At 37.8% G+C, this 25,799-nt stretch overlaps 1 protein-coding gene across 2 annotated transcripts in view; it reads left to right on the plus strand.

Annotated features, from left to right (window-relative positions):
- Positions 1-3,956: 3,956 nt before the first annotated feature.
- The window catches only part of prkg1b (protein kinase cGMP-dependent 1b), a 242,337-nt gene continuing 220,494 nt past the window's right edge, over positions 3,957-25,799 (plus strand). The window contains exons 1-2 of one of the 2 annotated variants that reach the window (XM_067430423.1): positions 3,957-4,110; positions 4,774-5,153. In XM_067430423.1, the coding sequence (XP_067286524.1) occupies positions 4,891-5,153 (263 nt within the window). In that variant the 5' untranslated portion in view covers positions 3,957-4,110; positions 4,774-4,890. Of the gene's footprint in view, positions 4,111-4,773; positions 5,154-14,482; positions 15,034-25,799 lie in introns of those variants that run through there. The other variant, XM_067430422.1, reaches the window with a different exon arrangement.

The following is a 25,799-nucleotide window of genomic DNA, read 5'->3' on the forward strand; positions in this document are numbered from 1 at the left end:
AAGGAACAAGTTAGCATTGTAGCACTTCCGGTTCCATTGTCCTGAAGTCAATGGGTTTTTTGAAGGTTTTTTTGGTTAAATGCCTAAAATAAGATAAGTGGTTAAGTGAAGCGCAATATATTTTTATGTTTTATTACAAGATCTACAATATAAAATACATCACCTTGTGATTTATTTTTGTATTTATTTATAAAGACTTACTTATTTTGAAAAAAGGTGGTTTCTGATAATTGGCTAAATGGGGAACACCATCACACCGAACAAGAAAACTCTACTTTACTAAAAAAAATGACTAGTCTGCATTCACATCTTAATTGTGTTTATAATCGTGCTATTATCATCATAACACAAACTTTCAGGGTAAATGTTTAAAAAAAAAAAAAGAGATGTTGGAAGCTAGCCTAGAAATCTAGATGCACCCTAGCGGCAGCAAATCTAATCTGCCGCGAGTGTCGTCTAGCATCTCTCAATACCCTTCTGAGCTGTAAACGCCAAACTCTTGTCGGGCCAATCACATCGTGTATAGAGTCGGTGGGCGGGGCTATAATGATGACGGGTGAGTTGCATTTGCGTGCTTCTAGTAAACACAGAAACTGGCGAACGGCGGTCTTTCGAATCAGCTTTGACCGCGACTCTGGAAGACTTGGAGTTAAGCTTTTCTCTGAGAAAAGAACAAAGAACGGCACTGAAGTCATTCTTAAAAAAGGGAAAAAAAACGGATACGGCGAATGTTTAATCTATCAACAAGCTCTGTTTCACCTTCGTTGCTCTGGTTGGTGTAGCGCTATCCTATCGCTTGCAGAGGGAGTTTGAAAGACAACCGTTTATCCCGCCCCTCGGATTGAGCTCTGTCTATGGTGAGTTTCCAGACCAAACATCTTGATGTGGGTCTGGCTTGTCAGGCTAGTTGGAAGCTTAAAGAGGACCTAATATGCCCCCTATCAAAGTCTTGAGTTTGTTTTTGGGGTCTCATGAATGTTTAAAAAAGCACATTATTATTGTTTTATATTATTGCAGCTCCTCTCGTCAGTCTGTCAGTAACATTCTGTTTAGCTCCTGTCCAAAGCCCCTCCTTCTGAAAAACACAATGCGCTCTGATTGGTTGGCTGGATCAATGTGTTGTGATTAACCACTTACAGGGCAAATATAGGCTGTACAGTAGATGCTCTTCAAATGCCTTATTCAAACTAGCATGTCACGTTCAGTTATATAACACATGTGTGTTACCAAACTTAGTGTGCCTTAAATATGAATCTTAAGCTATTACATAAATGCTTTCAAAGTGCTTGAAATGCAGCACACAAGTTGCATGGACATGAGGGTAAGTAAATGACATTTTTGGGTGAACTATCCCTTTAAGTGCTCTTCTGCATTCGTATTGAGTAAATCTGTACTTAAGACTCCCAGCCCCCTCCTTTCATCACAGTCTCTCAGCAACATCAGCTCAAACATTGTCTCCTCCTCTCTCCATTTAGATAAATCCAGCAGTATAGGCGCATGATGACATAAACATCATTGATTTTGCAACATCCTGTCTTCACTTAGGGACGCTCTACAGTTTCGATGAGAGAAATCGTATGCATTACAGGAAGACCATTGACTGTCAGGCCACTGAATGTCTGTCTGAAAGCTGATACTCCTTCCCCTAGAGAGGTGCGGATGGCATTGCCTCATTGGGATGAGATAACCAACCATGCTCAAATTTTGTGAATCACAGCAGCTTTTCCTTTGTGCAACATAAACAAAGCAGAGAGGACACAAGTCAAGGTGACCTGATCAGTCAAACAGAGAAAAAAATAGCTGAACAAACAAAAAAGGGCTATATTGTTTTGCTGAGAAAGAATTCATAAAGTCAAATTTGAAAACTGATATAGTAACATAGTTGTTGTGCTCAGGTATTAGTCTTTACCATCTGTAAGGTTGAACAGTGAAATTCTATTTCCATATTTTAGACCAGTGGCTTTGTAAAGATTAACTTTAACTTTTCTTGGATGACTGAACCAAGGCAACAATATGCATAATATGATATCTGAGGTGTTTCCATTAAGAGGCTGTAAATAACAGCTTTTGCTGTTAATGCAAACAGACCGATTGTATAATAGGCCTAGTAAAATAAGAAAAGAACAAATTTAAAGCACCATTTTCTCCCTTATACTTACTAAGAATATCACAAATTTAGCGTCAGTGACTGAGTGGATCAACCCGATCACACATAAATGCGTATAAATAGTACGAGTGTGCAATGTCGTGGAATGTATACACCAAAACTCATTTTGGCGTGCATATGATACGCTGTTTTTCACATGCATATGATACGCACTTTATGGCGTATATATGACACGCTCTTGGGTAGGTTACACCCCAAAATGAGTTTTGGCGTATACATTCCACGACATTGCACACTCGTACTATTTATACGCATTTTTGTGAGAATACCCTGGAGTGGATAGAGGGTATATAGACCTGAAGAAGCCAGAACAAATATACAGTAAGCCTAACAACTTAATAAATTGCTAGAAATTAATGCTATAAATAACAAACAAGAAAATAAACATATAAATACATACAAATGTTTTTATATATCTGTAAAACACAAAACAAACCAATCATTTTAATAGTGTGTATTTATTTAATAAATATACAATATAGATAATAATAGTATCTTTTTAAAATAAAATTAATGTCAGTCACTAAAAAACAATCACACAAAAATGTAAACAAGCAAACAAACAAATAAATAAATAATTTGAAATGTATTATAATGTTGTTTGCTACTAAAATACACTATATTGCCAAAAGTTTTGGGACGCCTGCCTTTGCATGCATAAACCCATTCTTAATGAAATCCCATTCTTAATCCGTAGGGTTTAATATGGAGACTTTCCACAGGGTTTAGTTTGGAAGTGTGTTTATGGGAATTTGTGATTCTTTTTCTCGAAGTTCATTTGTAAGGTCATGCTCTGATGTTGGACGAGAAGGCCTGGCTCACAGTCTCCGCTCTAATTCATCCCAAAGGTGTTCTATCGGCTTGTGGCCAGGACTCTGTGCAGGCCAGTCAAGTTTCTCCACACCAAACTCGCTTATCCATGTCTTTGTGAACCTTGCTTTGTGCACTGGTGCACAGTCAAGTTGGAAGAGGAAGGGACCATCCTCAGACTGTTCCCACCTGGAAGCATGAACTTGTCCGATGCTTTTTATTTTTTATTTTTAGGGATGTAAGGCTTGGATGCAGCTGCTCGGCCATGGAAACCCATTCAATTAAGCACTCTATACACTGTTCTTGAGCTAATCTAAAGGCCACAAAAAGTTTGGAGGTTTATAGGTATTGACACTGCACAAAATTGGTGATTTCTGAAAACTGTGCACCTCAGCATGCGCTGACCCCGCTCTGTGATTTTACGTGGCCTACCACTTCATGGCTGAGTTGTTTTTGTTCCCAATTGCTTCTACTTTGTTATAATACCACTAACAGTTGACTGTGGAATATTCAGAAGCGAGGAAATTTCACGAATGGACTTGGTGGCAACCTATCAAAGCACCACACTTGAATTCACTGAGCTCCTAAGAGCTACTCATTCTTTCACTGATGTTTGTAGAAGCGTTTGCATGCTAACTTAGTTAGTGCTTGATTTTATACACCTGTGGCCATGGAAGTGATTGGAACACCTGCATTCAATGATTTGAAGGGGCATCCCTATCACCTGTCAAGTATCCCGGTTTGGCCGGGAAAGTCCCGTATTTTACCCTTCTTTCCCGCCGTCCTCCCGTATTCGTATTTTCCCTTAAATCTCCCGTATTTTAACCTGCGTTATTAAAAAATAATAATAACGGAGTAAAAAAACAACAACAACAAAAAAAATCCAATCTGAGCTCTGTAACTAGCCTCGCGATAACTGCCATCTGCAGTAGCCTACAGGTGGCCGTTGTCGCGAGGTTATAGTGCGTGAGGTCAGATGACAACGAGTGACAACGCGGGGAAAAACAAAACAGAGACGGATGATGGACGTAACTAACGATAGAGACGGAAGGCACTCCTGCCAATAAACCCAAACCCTCGTGTAAATACCGTGATCAATGGGACAGCGAATTTCATTTTCTGAAGAGGAGCAGGTGGGTGACAGTCACGCGTTTTGTAAGTTTTGTAACTGCGACTTCATCATGTGCGACAGCGGAAGATCTTTTAAAGTGACAGTATTCACTTATAATGACAATGTAAAGAACAAAAGTAATCGCTCACTAAATATGCTCTGCTCTTGAGTAAATAACTTCAGTACCTTTAATAAGGATTGATCTATATATAATTCATAACTTATGCAGTGCAAACTGATAACAATGTATATTTACCACTTGTTAAGTTGTTATACAAGTAGGAAGAGCACAGGTACAAATAAAATGTATTATTATTATTATTATTATTATGGGTTTATGTGAGGGCATAATGATAAATATACGATTTAAACACACACACACACACACACACACACACACACACACACACACACACACACACACACACCAAACAAAACAAAAAAAGTTATTGTGGGTTTTCATTGTTACAGAAAGATAAATTATATTTTTGTTTATTACCTCTGCGTGGACTTACACTAAGGCACATCACTATATATACACTACATATATGATTATTGATTCTATTTAAGGCTCAATCGTGTGTTAAGAAAGCGTTCGCGTTAGACTGGAACGGAGTGACCAGGTCTCTCCGGTGAAGGAGGGAGAGGAACATCTAATTGGTTTCTCAATCGTCCCATTCTGCAGGAAGGGTGCGCACGGAGGGAGCGCAGCTGCTCTGTGGTGAGGTGAATCTTGACTGACAGAGTTAAGACATCATTCCGCGGGAGTTGCGTTCGGTCTTCTTCTGTTCAAACTTCAAACATGAGTGAGTTAGACGAAGAATTTGCCAAGATGCTGCTCATAAAAGAGGAGAGGATAAAGGAAATGGAGAGGTTGCTGTCGGCAAAGGAGCAGGAGGTGAATGAACTGAAGAGAAAGCTGCACAAATGTCAGTCAGTGCTGCCGAGCGCTATTGGACCCAGAAGAACCAGGCGCGCGCAGGGCATCTCAGCGGAACCGCAGACCTTCAAGTCTTTCCAGGACCTGACAAGCGAAGATTTGCGGAAACACCCCAAGTCGGACAGGTAAGAGCCCTTCATTTACTATGGGTGCGTCTCAATCAGGGCACTGATCAGGGAGTCAGCCCATTTGTTTATGTCCTGATCAGAGCCCTGACTAGTGAACTAGGGTGCTGCTTGAGACGCAGGGTATGTATAGACGTGTTTTTTTTTTGCATCGGTGTCACAACCAGACTGTGGACGGTCTCCCTCCGAATCGAGTCTCTGTTACCCCGCGGTGTGACTATAACTACACTTAGCAAGATTAGATTTTCACACGTGACTATACAACAATATCCCAGCTATAACAAAATATGTTCAAAGGACGTTTTGCTTACGTTCCAGTTAACTTTGAGAGAACATTGCCAGAACGTTAGGGGAGTTCTGAGAATGTTCCTTGTCAGCTGGGATACGAATACACGTGACAATACTTGGTCAAATTGTATGACAACTAATATGCTTCTACTTTAGGGGAGAGCAGGGGCGAACATACCATTTTTCAGAAACACTTAATTTTAAAAGAAAATTTGTACAAATGCAGTACGACTACAGTATAATTTTACTTTGAACATAAGATGCAGATTGTTACTTTTGACCCCATCAGTTGAGACGAAAGTAACACACAGGTGGGTCAAAAGTAACACAACAATATAAGGCAAGCTAGATTGTTTTGTGTTACTCTTGTTTTTATTAAATATACCTGACTACGACCTTGTTAATATGTATACTATACTATACTAGCCTAAAAAAAAAATTGCCGAAAAATTACTTTTTTCACGCTCTCAATGTGAACAGAAACTAGTCGAGGCGTGATCTGTTGTATAATATTGTGGACAGGTTCAGATTAATGGTTTCTATATTTTATTGATTGTACTTTTTGTGCTTGATTGTATTGTAGATGGGCATCACCATATTGTATTGGAGAAATCAGTTCTTAGAGCTTACTGAGAATGACTTGGTACTTCAGTGTATTGTCACTGACCTGTTAAATATTTCAGTAAAGTTTCGGTAGCCTACTTGGTTTTTAATGCAACTTTCTGGGAATTAAACGAGTGTAGCATGCTTTCTGAAGCTAGGAACGAGTTGTGGGTTAGGATCAGGGTTTAACATGGTTCTTTCTTTTGAAAGATGTGAAAAATGTTTTTCTTCCTCCAGTTTTGCCTCTAACCTGCAATAGATAAAATTAAATGCAGGTTCCATGTATTTTTTTAATTTTAATTTTTTTAAATATAAGCGTTTATATCATGGCATCAAGCTATATGCATCATAATTAGCTGACATTAACATCATCTTGGTCTAGATTGCCTAAATATAATGTATTCACATAAAAGTTCACATCTAGTCTGGTCTTTATGCTCTTGCATAAAAGCACTCTTTTGCTCGATGTCCAATAGGCCTCTGTACAGCCCTAACCTTGTTGAATATTTAATGCTGGTTGTTAAATATTTAATGTCATAGATATTCACAACTATATTTAGGATTCATATATTATAACTTTCAACTTTTCCTGGAAACACGTGGAATGTGCCAGATATAGTGGGAATAAGTAAACCCCATTTCTGTAAATGAATATCTTTATTAACTTCTGCAGGGGGCAGCTGGAGCTGTGGCTTGCTGAATATGAATGAGATGTATGCTACATTTGTTTTTGTTTTTGATAATAATAAACAGAAACAGTTTGGGATTGTAATAACCAATCTTGGCAGTTAACTGCACTTTAAAATAGCTCAAAAGTAAAATGACTTCCTGTTATTGGCCACTAGATGTCAGTAAAATGTCATCACCCCATTAGGGTTTGATGCTAAAACAGTGAGGAATCTACTACACTATCAGACTTTTGACAGGGGAAGTGAATGAGTATCTCTTCATCACAGGACCTTTTAGTGGGTGGGATATATTAGGCAGCAAGTGAACATTGTGTCCTCAAAGTTGATGGGTTAGAAGCAGGAAAAATGGGCAAGCGTAAGGATTTGAGTGAGTTTGACAAGGGTCAAATTGTGATGGCTAGACGACTGGGTCAGAGCAGCTGCAGCTCTTGTGGGGTGTTCCTGGTCTGCAGTGGACAGTATCTATCAAAATTCCTCAAAGGAAGGAACAGTGGTGAACCAGCGACACGGTGGGGAGCGAAGGCTAGCCCGTGTAGTCCGATCAAACAGACATGTATACACAGTGCATCACAGTTTGTTGTCTATGGGGCTACATAGCCGCAGAACAGAACATAGCCATGCTGACCCCTGTCCACCGCCGAAAGTGCAAACAATGTGCACGTGAGCATCAGAACTGGACCACAGAGCAAAGGAAGAAGATGGCCTGGTCTGATGAATCACATTTTTTTTTTTTTACATCACATGTCGTGGATGGCCGGGTGGATTTGAGTCGCTTACCTTGGGAACACATGGCACCAGTATGCACTATGGGAAGAAGGCAAGCTGGCAGCGCAAGTGTGATGCTTTGGGTAATGTTCTTCTGGGAAACCTTGGGTCCTGCCATCCATGTGGATTTTACTTTGACATGTACCATTTACCTAAGCATTGTTGCAGACCATATGCTCCCTTTCATGGAAACGGTATTCCCTGGTGGCTGTGGCCTCTTTCAGCAGGATAATGCGCCCTACCATGGTTCAGGAATGGTTTAAGAAACACGAGTTTGAGGTGTTGACCTGGCCTTCAAAATTTCCCAGATCTCAATCCGATCGAGCATTTGTGGGATGTGCTGAACAAACAAGTCCGATCCATGGAGGCTCCACCTCACATTTTACAGGATTTAAAGGATCTGCTGCTGACATCTTTGTTCCAGATACCACATTTTGGCAGCAAAAGGGGACCAAAACAATACTTAGGTCATAATGTTATGCCTGATCGGTGTATAACAGACACTGGAAGCTGCTCTCAAGGTTGCATTTCAAATCGCACACTTCTCTACTGTATAGTAAAACAGAATGTGATAAGAAGTATGTCCGAATGTACAGTACTTAGAGTAGGCAAAACGTATTTACTACTTCTGGTGAGATTCTGAAGTGTGTGCATATGATAACACTTTACTATCCCATGAGGCCACTGGAGAGGGTTTGTGAATGGTTGTAACGAGATGAAATGGACACTGGTAGGTCACATTATAATGACAGCATAGTGGATGTAGTACAACCAGATTAAGTTAGCACTACACACATTTATACTATACAGATAATACTTTTATAGCGCTTACAAAGTAAGTATTATTCAAAATAAGCAAGTATGCGTGTGTTTTTTTCAGTTTTTTTTCCTCAGTATTGTTTTACAGTGGTCATTATACTGAAATCTATCATGAAGTGTGGATGGAAAAGAAAACATCATTGGTTGATGATGCTATTGTAGTGCACTTAGTTATGATTGTAAACAATTTATACAGCAACTAATAGCAACTGAGTTATTGAGTGAGTAGTGTTTAGCGGTGTCCTGTGATCTCTACATGGCAGCCATCATGATGTTGGACATGAAACCAGACTGGCACATTGAGACATTGAGAACTGCCCCCCCGACTGAGTCTGGTTTCTCCCAAGGTTTATTTTTCTCCATCATGCCCTGATGGAGTTTTGGTTCCTTGCCACTGTCGCCTTTGGCTTGGCTTGCTCATTTGGGGACAGTAAAATTTTGAGTTGTTCAACTAAATATACAAATAAAATTAATGAATGAGGTCTTATTTAATTCTATAAACTATAATACTGATCTGCCAACATTGTCGCTATATGATAAATTAAAATAAGCTGATAACATCACCGTTTTCTCCAGAACGACTGTACAGCCAAATAAAATTTTGTAGCAATATTGTCCTGTTTAACACTGTGAAGATGCTTTAAACAATCGCCATTGTAAAAGCACTATAAATAAAGTTGACTGATTGATTGATTGATTGATTGAGGTTGGATAAAAAAAGCTTTTTCTAGGCCACTGACATCACTGAAGCGTTCATTACATGTGATTCAGTTTAAACATTTTATCAAAAGTACAATTCATTTAAGGGTAAAAACAAAATGGTGATTGAGGTTTAAATGAAGCTATATTTATCCATATGTAAAATATATGTAACCAATGTATGTATAAAATGTACAGTATGATAGTTCAATTAAATACATTAAATTAAATACTTTTGGCACATTATATATTGAACAGTTTATATAAGTATTTGAACACCCTGCTATTTTACAAGTTCTCCCACTTAGAAATCATGGAGGGGTCTGAAATTGTCATCGTAGGTGCATGTCCACTCTGAGAGACATAATCTATTTAAAAAAATCCAGAAATCACAATGTATGATTTTATAACTATTTATTTTTATGGTACAGCTGCAAATAAGTATTCGGACACCTGCGAAAATCAATGTTAATGTTTGGTACCGTAGCCTTTGTTTGCAGTTACAGAGGTCAAACTTTTCCTGTAGTTTTCACCAGGTTTGCACACACTGCAGGAGGGATTTTGCCCCACTCCTCCACACAGATCTTCTCTAGATCAGTCAGATTTCTGGCCTGTCACTGAGAAACACAGAGTTTGAGCTCCCTCCAAAGATTCTCCATTGGGTTTAGGTCTGGAGACTGGCTAGTCCAAACCAGAACCATGATATGCTTCTTATAGAGCCACTCCTTGTTTATCCTGGCTGTGTACTTCGGGTCACTGTTATGTTGGAAGACCCAGCCTTGATACATCTTCAATGCTCTAACTGAGGGAAGGAGGTTGTTCCCCAAAATCTCGCAATACATAGCCCTGGTCATCCTCTCCTTAATACAGTGAAGTCGCCCTGTCCCATGTGCAGAAAAACACCCCCAAAGCATGATTCTACCCCCCCCCCCCCCCCCATGCTTCACAGTAGGGATGGTGTTCTTGGGATAGTTCTCATCATTCTTCTTCCTCCAAACTCGTTTAGTGGAATTATGACCAAACAAATTCTATTTTGGTCTCATCTGACCACATGACTTTCTCCCATGACTCATCTAAATGGTCATTGGCGAACTTAAGATGGGCCTGGACATGTGCTGGTTTGAGCAGGGGAACCTTCCGTGCCATGCATGATTTCAAACCATGACGTCTTAGTGTATTACCAACAGTAACCTTGAAAACGGTGGACCCAGCTCTTTTCAGGTCATTGACCAGTTCCTCCCGTGTAGTTATGGGCTGATTTCTCACCTTTCTTAGGATCATTGAGACCCCACAAGGTGAGATCTTGCATGGAGCCCCAGTCTGAGGGAGATTGTAAAAAAACAACAACAATTAAACAGCAAATAGTGTTCTTAAGCAGCAAACCAGCATTGATTACATTTTTTATATTTTGATTATTATTTTAAAATAAATTTCAACAGAAAACAGCTCTTTTGAATTGTAATAATATTCCACACTATTATTGACATTTTAAACCTTATAACATTTTAACATTTGTTCTTATTTTGATATAGCATCATATACACTGTACATAGCCGGGTTCTTGTGACTGATAAAAAGCGATCTCTTTGACAAATACTGCCCGCCCTCTTCTCTGATCCTGTGTGTTCTAATGTAGAACTCCTTATATAATCAACAAGCTGCTTGAAAAGCACTTGAGAATGGAAAGTGCGTTATCTTTCCTGTGCTTGTCCTGCAGATACGGGCTCAGGCCTTCCACATTAGCATCACATCTCTCACGTCCACATTGGAGCAGACACTTTGATCTGTGCCCGGTCTCCAGTTCGTGCAAATGGTCTGCGAGAACGACAGAGCCTCATCAATAGTGCTTAATTGGTCTTTTCTGCTATGCATGATAAATGGGATTCACGTTCATTTTAGGGCAGTGCTCATGGAAAACATTTAAAAGGAAGGCATGGACTAGATACTGAATAATGTCCCTGGTGAGGTTTGTGTGCTACATTGTGGGTTTCAGGATTTAGGACATTTATTAACCAACTTATTAACATCCTTTAAACTAACAGAATGGTATAAAACAAGAAATGTTGCTTGTGAAATGTATAGAGTGCAGTGGAAAAGACATAACACACATAACAGTTTGCAAACATGATTTCTACAGCTTAATCTTATATATATATATATATATATATATAATATATGTGTGTGTGTATATATATATATATATATATATATATATATATATATATATATATATATATATATATATATATATATATATATATATATATAATCGGTTCGTGCTAAAGGGTTAGTTCACCCAAAAATGAAAATTAGCCGACGACTTTCTCACCCTCAAGCAGTTCAAAATGCTTACACTACTTCTGACAAGCTTAACTGGTGTGCAATGTCGTCAGATATAGCGTAAGCCAGTATTGTAGTACAAGTCACCAACTGTCGAGTCTGAGTCGAGTCCCAGTGTTCCAAATCCAAGTCTGAGTCACCAAAGACGAGTCCGAGTCGAGTCACCATTACCTGAGTTTGAGTCCGAGTCAAGTCTTGAGCCCCAAAATTCTGTTGCTTTATATTTTTTCATAACCTCTGTGATACTTTTTTTTTTAAATAGGATTCTTTGATTAATAAAAAGAGAAAAAAAGAAAAGAAAAAGCAAATGTTTTAAAAAAAATTTGTTACAACAATATACACTACTGGTCAGTAATTTGGGGTCAGTAGTTTTTTTTTCTTTCTTTTTTGAAATAAATCAATAATTTTATTCAGCAAGGATGTGTTAAATTCATAAAAAGTGATAGTAAAGGAGATTTATATTATTTGAAAATGTTTTTATTTTGAATAAATGCAGTTCTTTTGAACCTTTTATTCATGAAATATATGAGGCTGCTGGAGTAATGATCCTGAAAATTCAGCATTTAGAACTGCAAGGCCGTGGGCGTCATCTGTAAATTGAAAATGCATTTTAAAAAAGTATAAAAAATATGGATATTTTTCTTATACAAATGCATCCATTTGTTTCAGAAGGCCTTCATGTGGAGCTGTGTGGTGCAGTTATATGATCGATATTAATGCACTGTTGGACTTCAAAATCAGAACATAAACAGTCACTGCCATATAAAGCTTGGATTAGCCAGGACATTTTTAATAAACTGATTTTCATTCGTCTGAAAGAAAAATGTAATATACACCCACCTAGGATGGCTTGAGGGTGAGTAAATCACAGGCTAACTTACATTTTTGGGTGAACTAACCTTTAAATCTTTATTTATCTCCGTCTGGGTATGTTGCAGATGTTCTCCACAAGAGGGCGCGTTTGATCCTATTTTTAAAATGGTGTGTTCTTGCCATATGTGACCCTTTAACACAATGTAATGACACACATTGTAATTGATGTAATAAAAAACCATACATCAAGCTTATTTATTCAGCTTTCAGATGATGTATAAATCTAAAAAAACAAAAACGAACAACAACAACAACTTATGACTGGTTTTGTGGTCCATGGTCACATATAGCGACTTATTTTAGCTTAATGATTATATATGCATATGTATGAAGTAGTTTAAAAAAAAAAAAAATTTAGTCAAGGTGTGAAGCATACTCAAAATTCAAAATCTTTTGCTCTATTTTATTTAAAACATGGAGGAAAACACCAGTGTAAATCACAAATGAATTATTGAAGGATTCACACAAAATGAGATATACGAGACGAGAGAGCATGACTGTTATTTTAGTATCATTAATATATTTTTATTAATATTTTGAATTTTCTGCTTTCTATTTAATTTTAGATCAAATTTTAGTAAGGTTGTAGTTTTTTTTTGTCATTTTATTAGTCATTTTTATCATTATATTTATTATTATTTTAGGTTTAGTTTATTTAGTTTGAGTTATTTTAATATTTCAATTTAAAGAAAAAAAAAGATTAATGTTTTTTTGCAACTAGCTAAAAAAAAAGAGTAATAATTAAAAAAATTAAGAGACCACTTAACAGTGAGAATATATTTAATTTCAGTTTCTTTTATAAAATTGTATTTAATGATAATAAGAATTCTAGGATTCCAGAGGTTTCTATCTCAGGCTTTCTGATAGCGTAATACACATCAAGTGCACAGAGAGCAGACAAGTGTAGCAATTTCACTCTCAGACTAACAATTTGAGCTTTTTCCTCTCAACCAGACGGTGGGGCAGTTAATGAGGTGAAGTGGAGCACCAGCTGGTCGTGTGTTAATGGCAAGGAACGATCCAGATGATGTTATAGGGCCTGTGAAGCAGGTTGAACTCCAGAGCATTGTCTACAGCTTGTTCTCTGCTGATGAAGTAAAGCTGCAGTGGGTTAAACAACTTCCACAGAAGCTTTGTGCACATGGACATCATTAGTGTTGTATTTAAACATCCCTGAACAGTGAGAGTCTGCAGTAAATCACATCAATGAGATACAGTTTATTAATACATGAACTTGAACAGTTCATAATTGCAGCAGTGGTAAATATTGATGGATTCCTTCTAGACTATAAAACGTATTTATATCATACCCATAACGTATTCTTTAAATTTAGAGGGAAATGATAGGAGAATAACTCTGCTGTACAAGCCTAAACTGTAAACATATCTCTCAAATCTGATTGGTTGATGGAAATGTTGCTCCTGGATAACAAAGATGTTGATCCAGGAACATGTTGCACTTAGTAAAATGACGTTCATCAAACTTCACTAAAAGTGACATTTCGTTCATATATTTTGTTTTTCATAGTGGCAGTGATTCTTCTTTGACACTGTAGGAACAAGCTGAAATTAAAAAAGAGAATGTAATTGATGTTAAACAATGATGAAAAACCTCAAAAAAATGTACAAAGCATGTTTAGTTCAGGAAGTGTTTTATGAAACATTGGCAACACTTAAATACAGTCGTTCATGGTAGCTCACGGCGCATTAACTAAAGTTAACAAACACAACTTTTGATTTTAAAAATGTATTAGTAAATGCTGAAATTAACATGATGTTCATGATGTTAACTAATGCAGTTAACTAATGTGAACTTATGAAACCTTACTGTTAAGTGTTAATGAAATATTTTATTAAATAAGCCTTTCACCAAAAGGTCTTTCTCAAGGAGAAAACAACAAAATACAAAGGTTGCACTTTTTATGCGAGTTATTATTTTTGTGGCAGTGTGTTTATTTAATTTGATGTGTGTACATTTAGAGTGAGTTTACCTGGGTAAAATAAATAAATATTCAATTCGTTTCGCTTTGATTAATGTAAATGAACTGTCATTGCAACTATTGTTTAAATATGCTCGTGAAAATGGCGCGCTTGAAAGCTTTCTCAGCAGCTGTTGCAGGTGCGCGCTCGAGTCTTTCCCCATTGGCTCGTCAGGGAGCCACGAGCATGCTGCTCTCACAGCGCGTTCACTGCGCGCCCATGGCGTTCCACTCGCGCCCGACGCGCTCCACAGCTGCGACTGACGTATTTGGACAAAAAAAAAATTAATGCCCTGTGAAACTTCGTCTCCCGAATGTGATGTCTGCTGACGCCGTGGGTGTTTCCCCGCTCATTCCTCCGGTATAAGTACTCTGAAAGCACGCCGGTGGATTGGCGCGGCGTATTTTGGCGACCTTGTCACGGAACATACGAGCAGAAGCTTTTTGTTTTAATTTCATGAACGAAAACTGACCGTTCGCCAAGTTGGTAGCGGCCGCGGATCATTAACTGTGGGGAGAAATGGGCACTTTACGCGATCTCCAGTACGCGTTACAGGAGAAGATTGAAGAATTGAGACAGAGAGACGCGCTTATTGATGAACTGGAGTTGGAGCTAGACCAGAAAGATGAACTCATCCAGAAGCTACAGAATGAGTTAGACAAATACCGATCCGTTATAAGACCGGCAACGCAACAAGTCCACAAGCAGAGTGTCCTTCAAGAGCACCAGAGGACCAAGAGACAGGCGATCTCAGCCGAACCTACAGCCTTTGATATTCACGAACTCAGTCATGTCACCTTGCCTTTCTACCCAAAGAGCCCACAGTAGGTGCCACTTACATCTGATCAATGTTGTTTTGAAGGTGTCCATCAAATTAACCTGAATAAACCGATGATGATTTGCATTACTGATGACATTATGCATATGCAATTGAGCTGTTCTCATTTTACGCAAGCGATCTTGGTCACTAGGACATCTTGAGTTCTATACTCGTACCATAATCACAACCATCCATCAAACCTGTCTCCCTCATTACTTCACTAATGTGATGTATCGTGAATATAGGCAGACAGCCAGTCTGGTGTTTTCACCTGTTGATTTGTTCATCAACTTTGAAAGGGAGAAAAAAGTGCATATTCAAATTCAGTTTATACAGTTCATGCACATTGTTTTTTTAAAGAGAACATGTGTATTTTAAACATATATTTTTATGCATCATAAATATTTGATGGCAGTTCAAATGACCACTGTGGTGCTGAAGACATGGCACATCATTTAGTTTAGAATAGTATAATGTGCAAAAACGCATAGAGACCCCATTAAAACTGGGGAAGTTTAAGGATTTTGATAAATGTACTGTAAAACCAATAAGACCAATAAATATTTAAGATTCTGTATCAAAATATACTATATAATAAGCATATTTGTGACATTGATCACATGAACTCTGTACAGACAGTCAAATTTGATTGCAGCAGAACATCTCAAATACATCTGTTTTTTCCCCTCCTATATCCTGTTTTTTTTGTTTGTGCAAAAAACTTTATTAACATTATAAGTGAACCTCAAGACACCACACACACACACACACACGTCTGGTTCACTATCTTTGTGGGAACTCTCAGGCATAATGTTTTTTTATACCGTACAAACTGTACGTTCTATCCCCCTATACTGCCCCTGCCCCTATACCTAACCCATCACAGGAAACATTCTGCATTTTTACATTTTTAAAAAACATCATCCTGTATGATTTGTAAGCCTTTTGAAAAGTGGGGACCGCAGGCTGGTCCCCACAATGTAGGTGATCTCCGGTTTTACTATCCTTATGCTGAGTATATCTCTGTACAGTGTTTCATGCCACTCTGCACATCCAGACTTACATTAATAAAGTAATAAATGTGAAATAAAAAATGTTTGGGCATGAATGATCAAATGGTTTCAAGCACAGTTATTCAGGGTGTCCGCGGGGTTTTAAAAAGTATTAAAAAGTGATAAATCAAAATTGTCAAATTTAAGGCCATTAAAAGTGTTAAATTTGGCCTCAGAGGTATTATTTCTTTCCAAATTAGGTATTATTTTTTCAGACTATCAGGTGTCCTATTATATTGAAATTCTATCTGCGTTCGCGTTAGTTCGTTTAAATATGGGCTTCAGCATATCTGGGCACATAATCAAAGATCTTTCGTCTCCATGCTGACGTCATATTCAGTGGTCGTTCGGCATCATCTCAGAGCACAGCGCGCTCAACAGAAGTGGCTGGCTTACGTTTTATTTTAGACTTGCTTCAAGGCATATCTTCAACGACTATCCTCATAAGAGCGATCTTAAACGATGTATATATAGTCTAAAATGAACAAAGAGTTGTGAGAGAATGAGGCGCGATCCATAGATCCGCGTGTCTGTCTGCTCTTAAAGGGACCGCAGCCAATAAAGCTTCCTGTCAGTAAAGTTAAAGAACAAAGGGAACAGAGAAAATGACTCGCTGCGCTTGACTAAATAACTTTTGTAGCTTTAATAAGGATTAACTATTTAATTTATAGTTTATGCAGTGCAGACTACATATAACTTTGATAACTGTATTAAATTTCTGTATATTTCCTTACTGTTAAGACAGGAAGGGCAGGAATAAACTATAAATAAATTTATTAATAAATAAATGTATTATGGATTTATGTTAGCATTGTTTTAAGTTTACTTAAATTAAAAACTGTTATATTTTTGAAATCCTAATAATGAATGTAAAAAAAAAAATCAGTAACTGTATTGATATCAGTAATACTGGCCTTCATTCATAAAAAGATGCCATTTAAACAAGTATTTAAAATATACTGTCTTTATGTTGTTTCTACATTAATTTGATTAACTGTGAAATTATTATATTAAAAACGTACAAAAACTTTTTTTATTGCGATTAATCACAGAAAAAATGTGTGATTAATCTAGTTAAAGTTTTTAATCGATTGACTAGTTTTTAGTATTTTGTTTAATTCAACAACTTATCACAGTTATAGAAATGTAATATTTGGCTCAGGTTTTGTTGTTGGGAAAAAAACACTAAATAATTAAATTGCTGAATTACCAATTATTAATTGAAATCAAATGTGTATGCAGTCGTGCTTCTCCTCAACCAACTTTTGTGAATGTTGAGATGTATTTTACTGTGTCTGAATGATAACTTACAACAGATTTCCTCCTGGTGTCGATTCTAAATCTATTCTTTTTTGTTTGTTATATATATCAAAATCTGTGTAAATAATAGAAAGGTCGCTGATTAACACTTGCAATTCAGTGTCGTGATGGTTTTAAAAAATATTCTGAAGGTAGTAAAAAAGGTATTAAAAAGTAGTAAATTTAACTTAAGGATTGCTGTATATACCCTGTTATTGTTTTAGTGAAATTAGTCTTGCATATACCACCAGTGGTCATGAATACTAGCACAAAGTATGTGATGTCTTCACAGAAATGGTAGGCACCTGGCTCTCGACCAAAATCCACACCGCGACAAGAGTAAATATTGCCCAGACATAAACACAAGGAGTTTTGAAATGCTCACAATCTGTGAAAAAAGAGAGTGTAGGGAGGCTGTAAGTTGCAGAAGAAATTATGGCATAAAGGAGGCTTTTGGATAATACGGCTATAGAAATGCAGCTGAGGAGAAGATGGAAATATTCTCAGTGGTGCAATGAATTTGCTTTCCAGTTGTGTGCATTTCATGTTTTACTGAACAGGTACACCAGTTACTGATATCTGAAACCATAATCTCTCCCCCCAAGAATTTAATTTCTTCAATCTTCTGTTGTGATATTGTTTTAATATACATTTACATTTAGTCATTTAGCAGACGCTTTTATCCAAAGCGACTTACAAAAAGAGGAGAGCAATAGAAGCAGCGAAACAAACAAGGCCAACAACCTGCAAGAGCTGTAAGAATTCTCAGTTAATCGAGCATAGTACACTAACTTTTTTTTCTTCTTTTTTTTTTGACAAACAAACAGAAAATTTTATTTGATAGTTAAGTGCTAGTCTTTATTGGTCAGGTGCAATTGGAAAATATGTGTCTTAAGAGGTTTTTTTAAAAATGGCTACAGACTCGGCAGCACGAATTGAGATCGGCAGGCCATTCCACCAGGTGGGAACGGTCCAGCAAAATGTCTGTGAGAACGATTTCATGCCTCTTTGGGATGAAACCATGAGGCGTCGTTCACTCGCAGAGCGTAAGCTTCGGGAGGGTGTGTAAGTTAGAACAAGCGAGTCTAGGCATATTGGTGCAGAGCCAGTGGTTGCTTTGTAGGCGAGAACTAGGGCCTTGAATATGATGCGAGCGGCCATTGGCAACCAGTGCAGTCTGATGAAGAGAGGTGTGACATGCGCTCTCTTTTGCTCATTAAAGACCACTCTCGCTGCTGCATTATGGATTATTTGCAAGGGTTTGATAGTGCATGCTGGAAGCCCAGCCAGAAGAGCATTACAATAGTCCAGTCTAGAGAGAACAAGAGCTTGAACCAGGAGTTGTGCAGCCTGATCTGATAGGAAGGGTCTAATCTTTCTAATGTTGTATAAGGCAAATCTGCAGGACCGGGCTGTTGCAGTAATGTGGTCAGTGAAGTTTAACTGGTCATAAATCACAACTCCAAGGTTCCTGGCTGTCCTGGATGGAGTTATGGTTGATGAACCGAGCTGAATGGAGAAATTTTGATGACGTGCTGGGTTGGTTGAGACAACAAGTAATTCTGTCTTTGCAAGATTGAGTTAAAGGTAATGCTCCTTGATCCAGTCATAAATGTCTGTCAGACAGGCAGCGATACAAACATCGACTGTAGGATCATCTGGTTGAAATGAGAAGTAGAGTTGAGTGTCATCAGCATAGCAGTGATAGGAGAAGCCGTGTTTCTGAATGACAGAGCCTAATGATGACATGTAGATGGAGAAGAGAAGTGGTCCAAGCACTGAGCCCTGGGGAACCCCAGTAGCTAGATTCACCTCTCCATGACACCCTGTAGGACCTACCAGAGGGGTAAGACCTGAACCACTGGAGAGCAGTTCCTGAGATCCCCGTCGTCTTAAGTGTTGACAGGAGGATCTGGTGTTTAACTGTGTCAAAAGCAGCAGACAGATCCAGCAGGATGAGCTCTGAAGATTTGGAAGCTGCTTTTGCCAGTCTCAGTGCCTCAGTTACCGAGAGCAAATTTTAATTTGTTTTACTGACAGCAACACTTGCGCTGATGTGAACAAAATTATTATTTTCTACCCTCATTCTAACCCTCTGACAAAACAAAATGCTCTGAACAAACATAATCATTCCACGCAAATCCAGGACCCCATTAAAATAAATCATACACTTGTTTCTGATGCTGGGATCTTTCTGAAGTCTGTACAGAGGCACAAACAAGCTGCTTAACCAGAAACGTTCTTTAAAGTAAACATTCTTTTACTCTTTTACTAACCGACTCAAGTACGTTGTATGTATGTCAGAAATTGAACTGTTTATTGTATCCAATATAGACTGCGTTTGTAACATAAGTCCACTGAAGGCAAGTTGGAAGAACCCAAGCACAGTTTAATCAAACTCAAAATCCAAACATAAAACAAAGACTTGGCTTGGCTAAATGATAAACTTGGCTTGACTAAGCTTGACTTGGCATGGCACGAACAGACTTGACTTAGAACAGACACTCACCAACAGTGGCTTACCACATTCAATAAAGGACAAAGACACAACAAACAAAATTGGGTTTAAGAAACTTAAAATATTATTGTATCTGAACCACATAATTTTTTTAAATATATCATGAAAATAGAACAATTTGGCATGTATATCCTCAACATATCTTCAGATGTTAATTTATGTTTATTCTTTAACTAGGAAGAGATGATCCTATACAGATATCCTACACTGATGCTCCTACATAGTGATCTGTTATGTCACATTAAAGAATGTCATAAGCCGCGTTTCGACCACAGGAACTTTACCCAGGAACCAGGAACTTTGGGTGGTACTCGGTGTGTTTAGACTGCAGGAACCAGGGTCTAAATGAAGTTCCGGGTAAATATTTCCCCCTCCAAACGGCCCTGCTCGCGAGGTAGTACTTTTTCAAAGTTCAGGAACTTTCGAGGGCGGGACTTGGGCGCTGAACATGCTGATTGGTTTAGCATTTTAGTTCAACCGGCATTTTTAAAAGTCTTTTGCGAGGCTCCTTCTGAGTTCAGTAAATATCAGTCTTGCTCTCTGTCTGATGGCGCGCGTTCGTCTCACCCATCTCACGTTCAATGTCCGTAATAGCTGATAATAATATACATTGTCATTTTAAATCTAGCTTTACAAGCTTTCTGAATATGCTGCTGAATCTGCATATAGTGCTCTTTTCTGTCGTTGTTAATTAACTCTTTAGAAAACCTATACATAACCAGCAAAAGCAGCACAGTTTGAATCTCTTCCATACTCGTTATTAATTTTTTTACAGTCTATTTTTCACCATGTATAACGACCTGAGCGATTACTTTTAAGTGTGCGTCCTTACATGACGTGACAGCGCGCGCCGCGCTCATGTTGACAAGAGAGGAAAGTACATTTTTCTGAGGAGTAAACTTTTTATTTCGTAAGTTATGAAGATAATGTTGAAATAATGACACAGTGTATATTGCCCCAGGCAGTTTTTACTTTAACTGCGCCTGACAGAAGATTTTTTTTTTCTGAGATGATTATTACACTTTACAACAAATAAATAGCTTATTATATAATACTGTATTAGTCCTGGTGGCCGTTAAGAGTTGCTATGGCTACAGTTAACACATTCCAGCTGCTGGAGAAAACAGCGTTGACATTTTTGATGCGGCAGACAAACTGCATGTGACAAAATGATTGCGTTTGAAAGTCATCACATGTAAACACCAGATCGTTTTAGATAACGTCTCATGTAAACAGTCCACTAAATCTTTCAATCGGTACACGCAAAAATGATTACTGTCCATCACTGACTTGGAGGAGCAGTTGTGGGCAGTCCTACATCACCAGACTAATCTGCCTAATCTTCACGGAACTTTAGATCGCGGTGGAAACGCAGACAGTTGCAGGTCTGGGGGGGAGAAAAGTGCCTGAAAAAACGTTCCTGGTACAAATTGTTCAATTTTGGTGGAAACGGTGCTATAGTGATAGTTGATAGGCTGGAACTTTACATTATAAAGTTTTAAATATGGATATTTTTCTTACACAAACTCACAGCTTCAGTTCAGAAGTCTTTAATAAAGCTCCGGAGCCGTGTGGAGCACGTTATTTAATGGACAGATACATTTTTTTATGGACTTCAAAAACAGAGCAACAATCTCTGCCATTATAAATCTTGGATTTTATTTGTCTGAAAGAAGAATATCATAAACACCTATAGACTTGAGGGCGAGTAAATTGAAGTCTTCTTCCATTGTAACCCGTGGTGGTTAAAGGGTTAGTTCACCCAAAAATGAAAATTATTTCATTAATTACTCACCCTGATGTCTTTGGACACCCGTAACACCTTTGTTCATCTTCGGAACCCAAATGAAGATATTTTTGTTGAAAGCTGATGGCTGAGAAAGGCTTCAGATAGGCCTCCATTGGCATTCAGTACATTTCCACTGACTCACTCCCACTCAATAACTTGGTGAATAAAGTCGTTATTTTGATTTTTGTGTGCAAAATAACTATTTTTGTCGCATTGTAAAATTATTGTACAGCCACTGTAGTGATATGGACTTTGTAACGACGTCTTTAGTGCCTTTTATGGGTCTTGTGAATGGGTCAGTGGAAATGTACTGAATGCCAATGGAGGCCTATCTGAAGCCTTTCTCAGCCATCAGCTTTCAACAAAAATATCTTCATTTGTGTTCCGAAGATGAACGAAGGTCTTACAGGTGTCCAACGACATGAGGGTGAGTAATTAATGAAATAATTTTCATTTTTGTGTGAACTAACCCTTTAAGTGTGTCGGCGGTTGTTATCTGGGATTATTACACGGCTCTGTGGAATACTTGATTCTAATTGGTCAATCGTGCATTCCAGCGGTATGTTATTCCCAATTAACAACCACCAAAAATGAATAACACACGGCTCATCCGGGTACTATACTGGAAAAAAATATTTTTAAAATAAGTTACCTGGTTGTCTTAAATTTTTGAGTACTTTTGAAATAAAAATTTGAGTTAATACAAAAAACATTTCTGAGAATTGACAACCGTTATTCAAAAAATAGTCAAATATATAGTAAGCATATTGGGTAATTGTGTGTTTTATTTGTGATGACACAGTAAAACATGCCAAATTTTTCATACATTTTCATAAATCATTTTCATGATTCATCTCTTTTTGTGTGGTTCAAATACAATAATATTTTGAGTTTCTATTTATGGATATTTTTTTTTACACCAACGCATCGATTCGAATCAGAAAGCCTCTATTAACCAATCGGAGCCGTGTGTGGCACGTTATTTGACGGAGAGCTCCTTTTTTTTATGGACTTCACTAATAGCTGCAACTACTGCTTGGATTAACGTTAGCCAGGACTTTTTAATAACTCCGATTGTGTTCGTCTGAAAAAAGAATGTCATAAACAACTATATGACTTGAGGGTGAGTAAATTATGGGCTAATTTAAATTTTTGGGTGAACTAACCCTTTCAGCATTAATTTCAACATATATGGTAAAAACAAGTCTTCAGCAATAGATAAAGGCTTAACACCGTTTGGAACTATTTTTCTTCGCGGAAGCTTTGCGTAAGAGCTAATAAAATATTTAAACCCAAGACAATACATGTATATATATTTCGTGTCTAATTTACTTGACAAGTAACGTTAGCCGTGGTATAAGCGGGATAATGTACACCCAGCCGGTTGTTATCGCAGAATAAACCCAGACAGAGTGACAAAAGACCTGATCACTCTGTCAGGGTTTATTCTGCGATAACAACCGGCTGGGTGTACATTATCCCTTACATAACATACCGCTGGAATGCGCAATCGACCAATCAGAATCAAGTATTTCACAGCCGTGTAATAAGAAAAAATACAATTCTTTATAATGTTTTTGAAAAAACTATATGAAACCATCAAGACTACTAAGATTTCTTAGAACTTACTTAGCACATCTTTTTTTTATAATGGTCACTGTTAATTGTCATTTACCTTTTTTAAACATCAAACCAGTGATGCTGACTCATTTTACATTTATGGTAAATAAAATGCTATTAAGAATGGAACTAATATTGTACTAATATTGTCAATATTTCAAAAGCTGACCATAATTGCTTGCTCAATAAAACATCATGCATATATGTTTAAAAACAGACACACTATTTTTGAAAGTGGCAGTTGGTTGCCATATTTTAATTGACATTTGGCTTTTGTCACAAACAGAAATCGTGGAAGCAAAACGTACATCTATATTGCAAAAATAATTCTCCCCATGGAATCTTTTAAAGCACAAACATTACACAAAGGCTACTTCTTTTGTCCTTTATTATACGGATGCACTGCAGTGACCTTTCAAATCAAATGCTGGGGCACCTGGCATTTGTTTTAATGTTTGTTACAGACACGGTGAACAACTATGAGTGTCTTCTCATTGTCTTCTCCCACTCTGGGGCCCCTGTTAAGTTTTGCGGAATGTATCCATCTTGCTTCCCACCAAAAGAGCATATTTTCTCCTTTTAAGGAAATCACTCTGTGTTGTTCTCTGTGCCTGGGCAGACATGAATCTTTGTTAAACAAAAGAGTGGAGAGTGGGTTAAGAGCTGTAAAAAGCGTGCTGAGAAGGGAAGGACTGTTAGGTAGGAGATGGCAGCACACACTGCAAGTGTGCCAATCTACTCTATCTGCCAACTTAACAAAGCCATGCTCCATCTGGCCAAAAAAATCACTCTGGCATTCCACCGAGCGGCCTGCCAGGACACCATAATGATGCCTCAAATATCAAAGACTCTGATAAAATTGCGAGGTGGCATTTTCTGCACTTTTTGCTATGGTAACCCCTTTGGAGCGGTACCGTCGCCCGTCTCTGAAGACTTTGAAATCTGTCCACCACCTGCAGCTGTGAGCTCAAAGAGAAAGTTGGTTGTGATGGCTTTTTAGTTTGCACTAATGAACATGAGGAAACAGGGTTTGACACTGATCACGGGCCAATGATCAGCCAATATGGCACCAGCTTCCTGTTTATTTTCTCTGCTTTATTATTTTTAAAAGCATCATTATGGTTTCAGTCAGCACTGTTCATTTCCTCTGGAACTGCATGTTGGTCCACTTGGACTGTTTCTGGTAAATGAGCCTTTGGGAATTGAGAAGCTAAAATTAGGCAAACATGAAGGAATGGCGCTCTTGCATGAGAACACTGCTACACCATAAGATACATTATTTACTGCCTTCATTCATGTCAGTGTGCTTGTGAATGTGGCCTGTGTTCTGATCATGATCTGCTAAGCGGAATACTTGAAAATGATTTATGGATTAGTGATTTGCCATTCAAAATAGGTCATGATACCAACGGTCTGATATGGTATCATATATATGGGACGCTTAGAGCAGGGTAGGCAAATGTTGAATGAAAAACGTGTCAACATGAAATCAGATTTCACCCTGTTTGCTTTTTACAATGCAATCAGTTCCCAAATAAAATCAAGCCTTGCTTTCTAGTTGATTACGAAATATATTCAGTAATATTGATTTGGCTGCACTGACTATAGGATGAGAACAAAACTCAAACTGAATTGAGCTGAATAATTATTGTCTTTGGTAGAGCTGCTTTATAGCTGAATTATTGCATTGAAAAGCACACCATTATACAATGTGTTGACGTAATTTCCACTGAAACGGGACGATAGGGCGGGACATATTGATCAACTCCTCCCCTTTTTTAAAATAGCCAGTAGTGTTTGTTTATATCACAGCTCGGCCAGAGCCGTTGTGCTCGGTAATGCCACAGTGTCCTGCTAATCTCCTCCATATCACTTTAAAATATAGCATTCTGTTCAGAATTTAAATGGGTCCAATATGTTTTGTGGTCTGTGCCGACTTGTGGGATCTGCTCTGTGTTATTGTGATGGTAATGACATTAATGCAAAACCAGACTTTATTCGCCCCAATGGAAAGCATATTTACACTGTCTATATCGTTCCCTATCCCCTATAGCGCATAATGTGCCATTCACCATGTAAAAAATAGTAAATGTGTGAATAAGTGACTGATTTCAGCTGAAAATTCAGCATCTATTTGGGGGCGGGGCGCTATAGATTAGAGATTGCATTTGATTGGACAGAAAATCTGATGAGAAGCTGAAGTGCGGAGTTATGTCATATTGGCGGAAATGTTAGACTATACATTTTTAATGCTTATATCTTCTAAAATCTTACAGTTAGACTAACATATTAACACTGAAAGAAAAAAAGAAAGAAAAAAGTTTAATTTCCTGGGGAAACATCAACAGAAAACATCAAGCTCTGATCGCGTTTGCCCCCGTTGTAAGGCATTTGTATTGCGATTAGAACGCGATTTGCAATATTTTGAAAATAAAATAATATTGATGAGTCTTTGGAAAATTGTCTCACAAACTTTATTCAAATTCAGTCAT

The sequence above is a fragment of the Pseudorasbora parva genome, chromosome 21 (assembly GCF_024679245.1).
Source record: "Pseudorasbora parva isolate DD20220531a chromosome 21, ASM2467924v1, whole genome shotgun sequence".
Classification (NCBI taxonomy): Eukaryota; Metazoa; Chordata; class Actinopteri; order Cypriniformes; family Gobionidae; genus Pseudorasbora; species Pseudorasbora parva.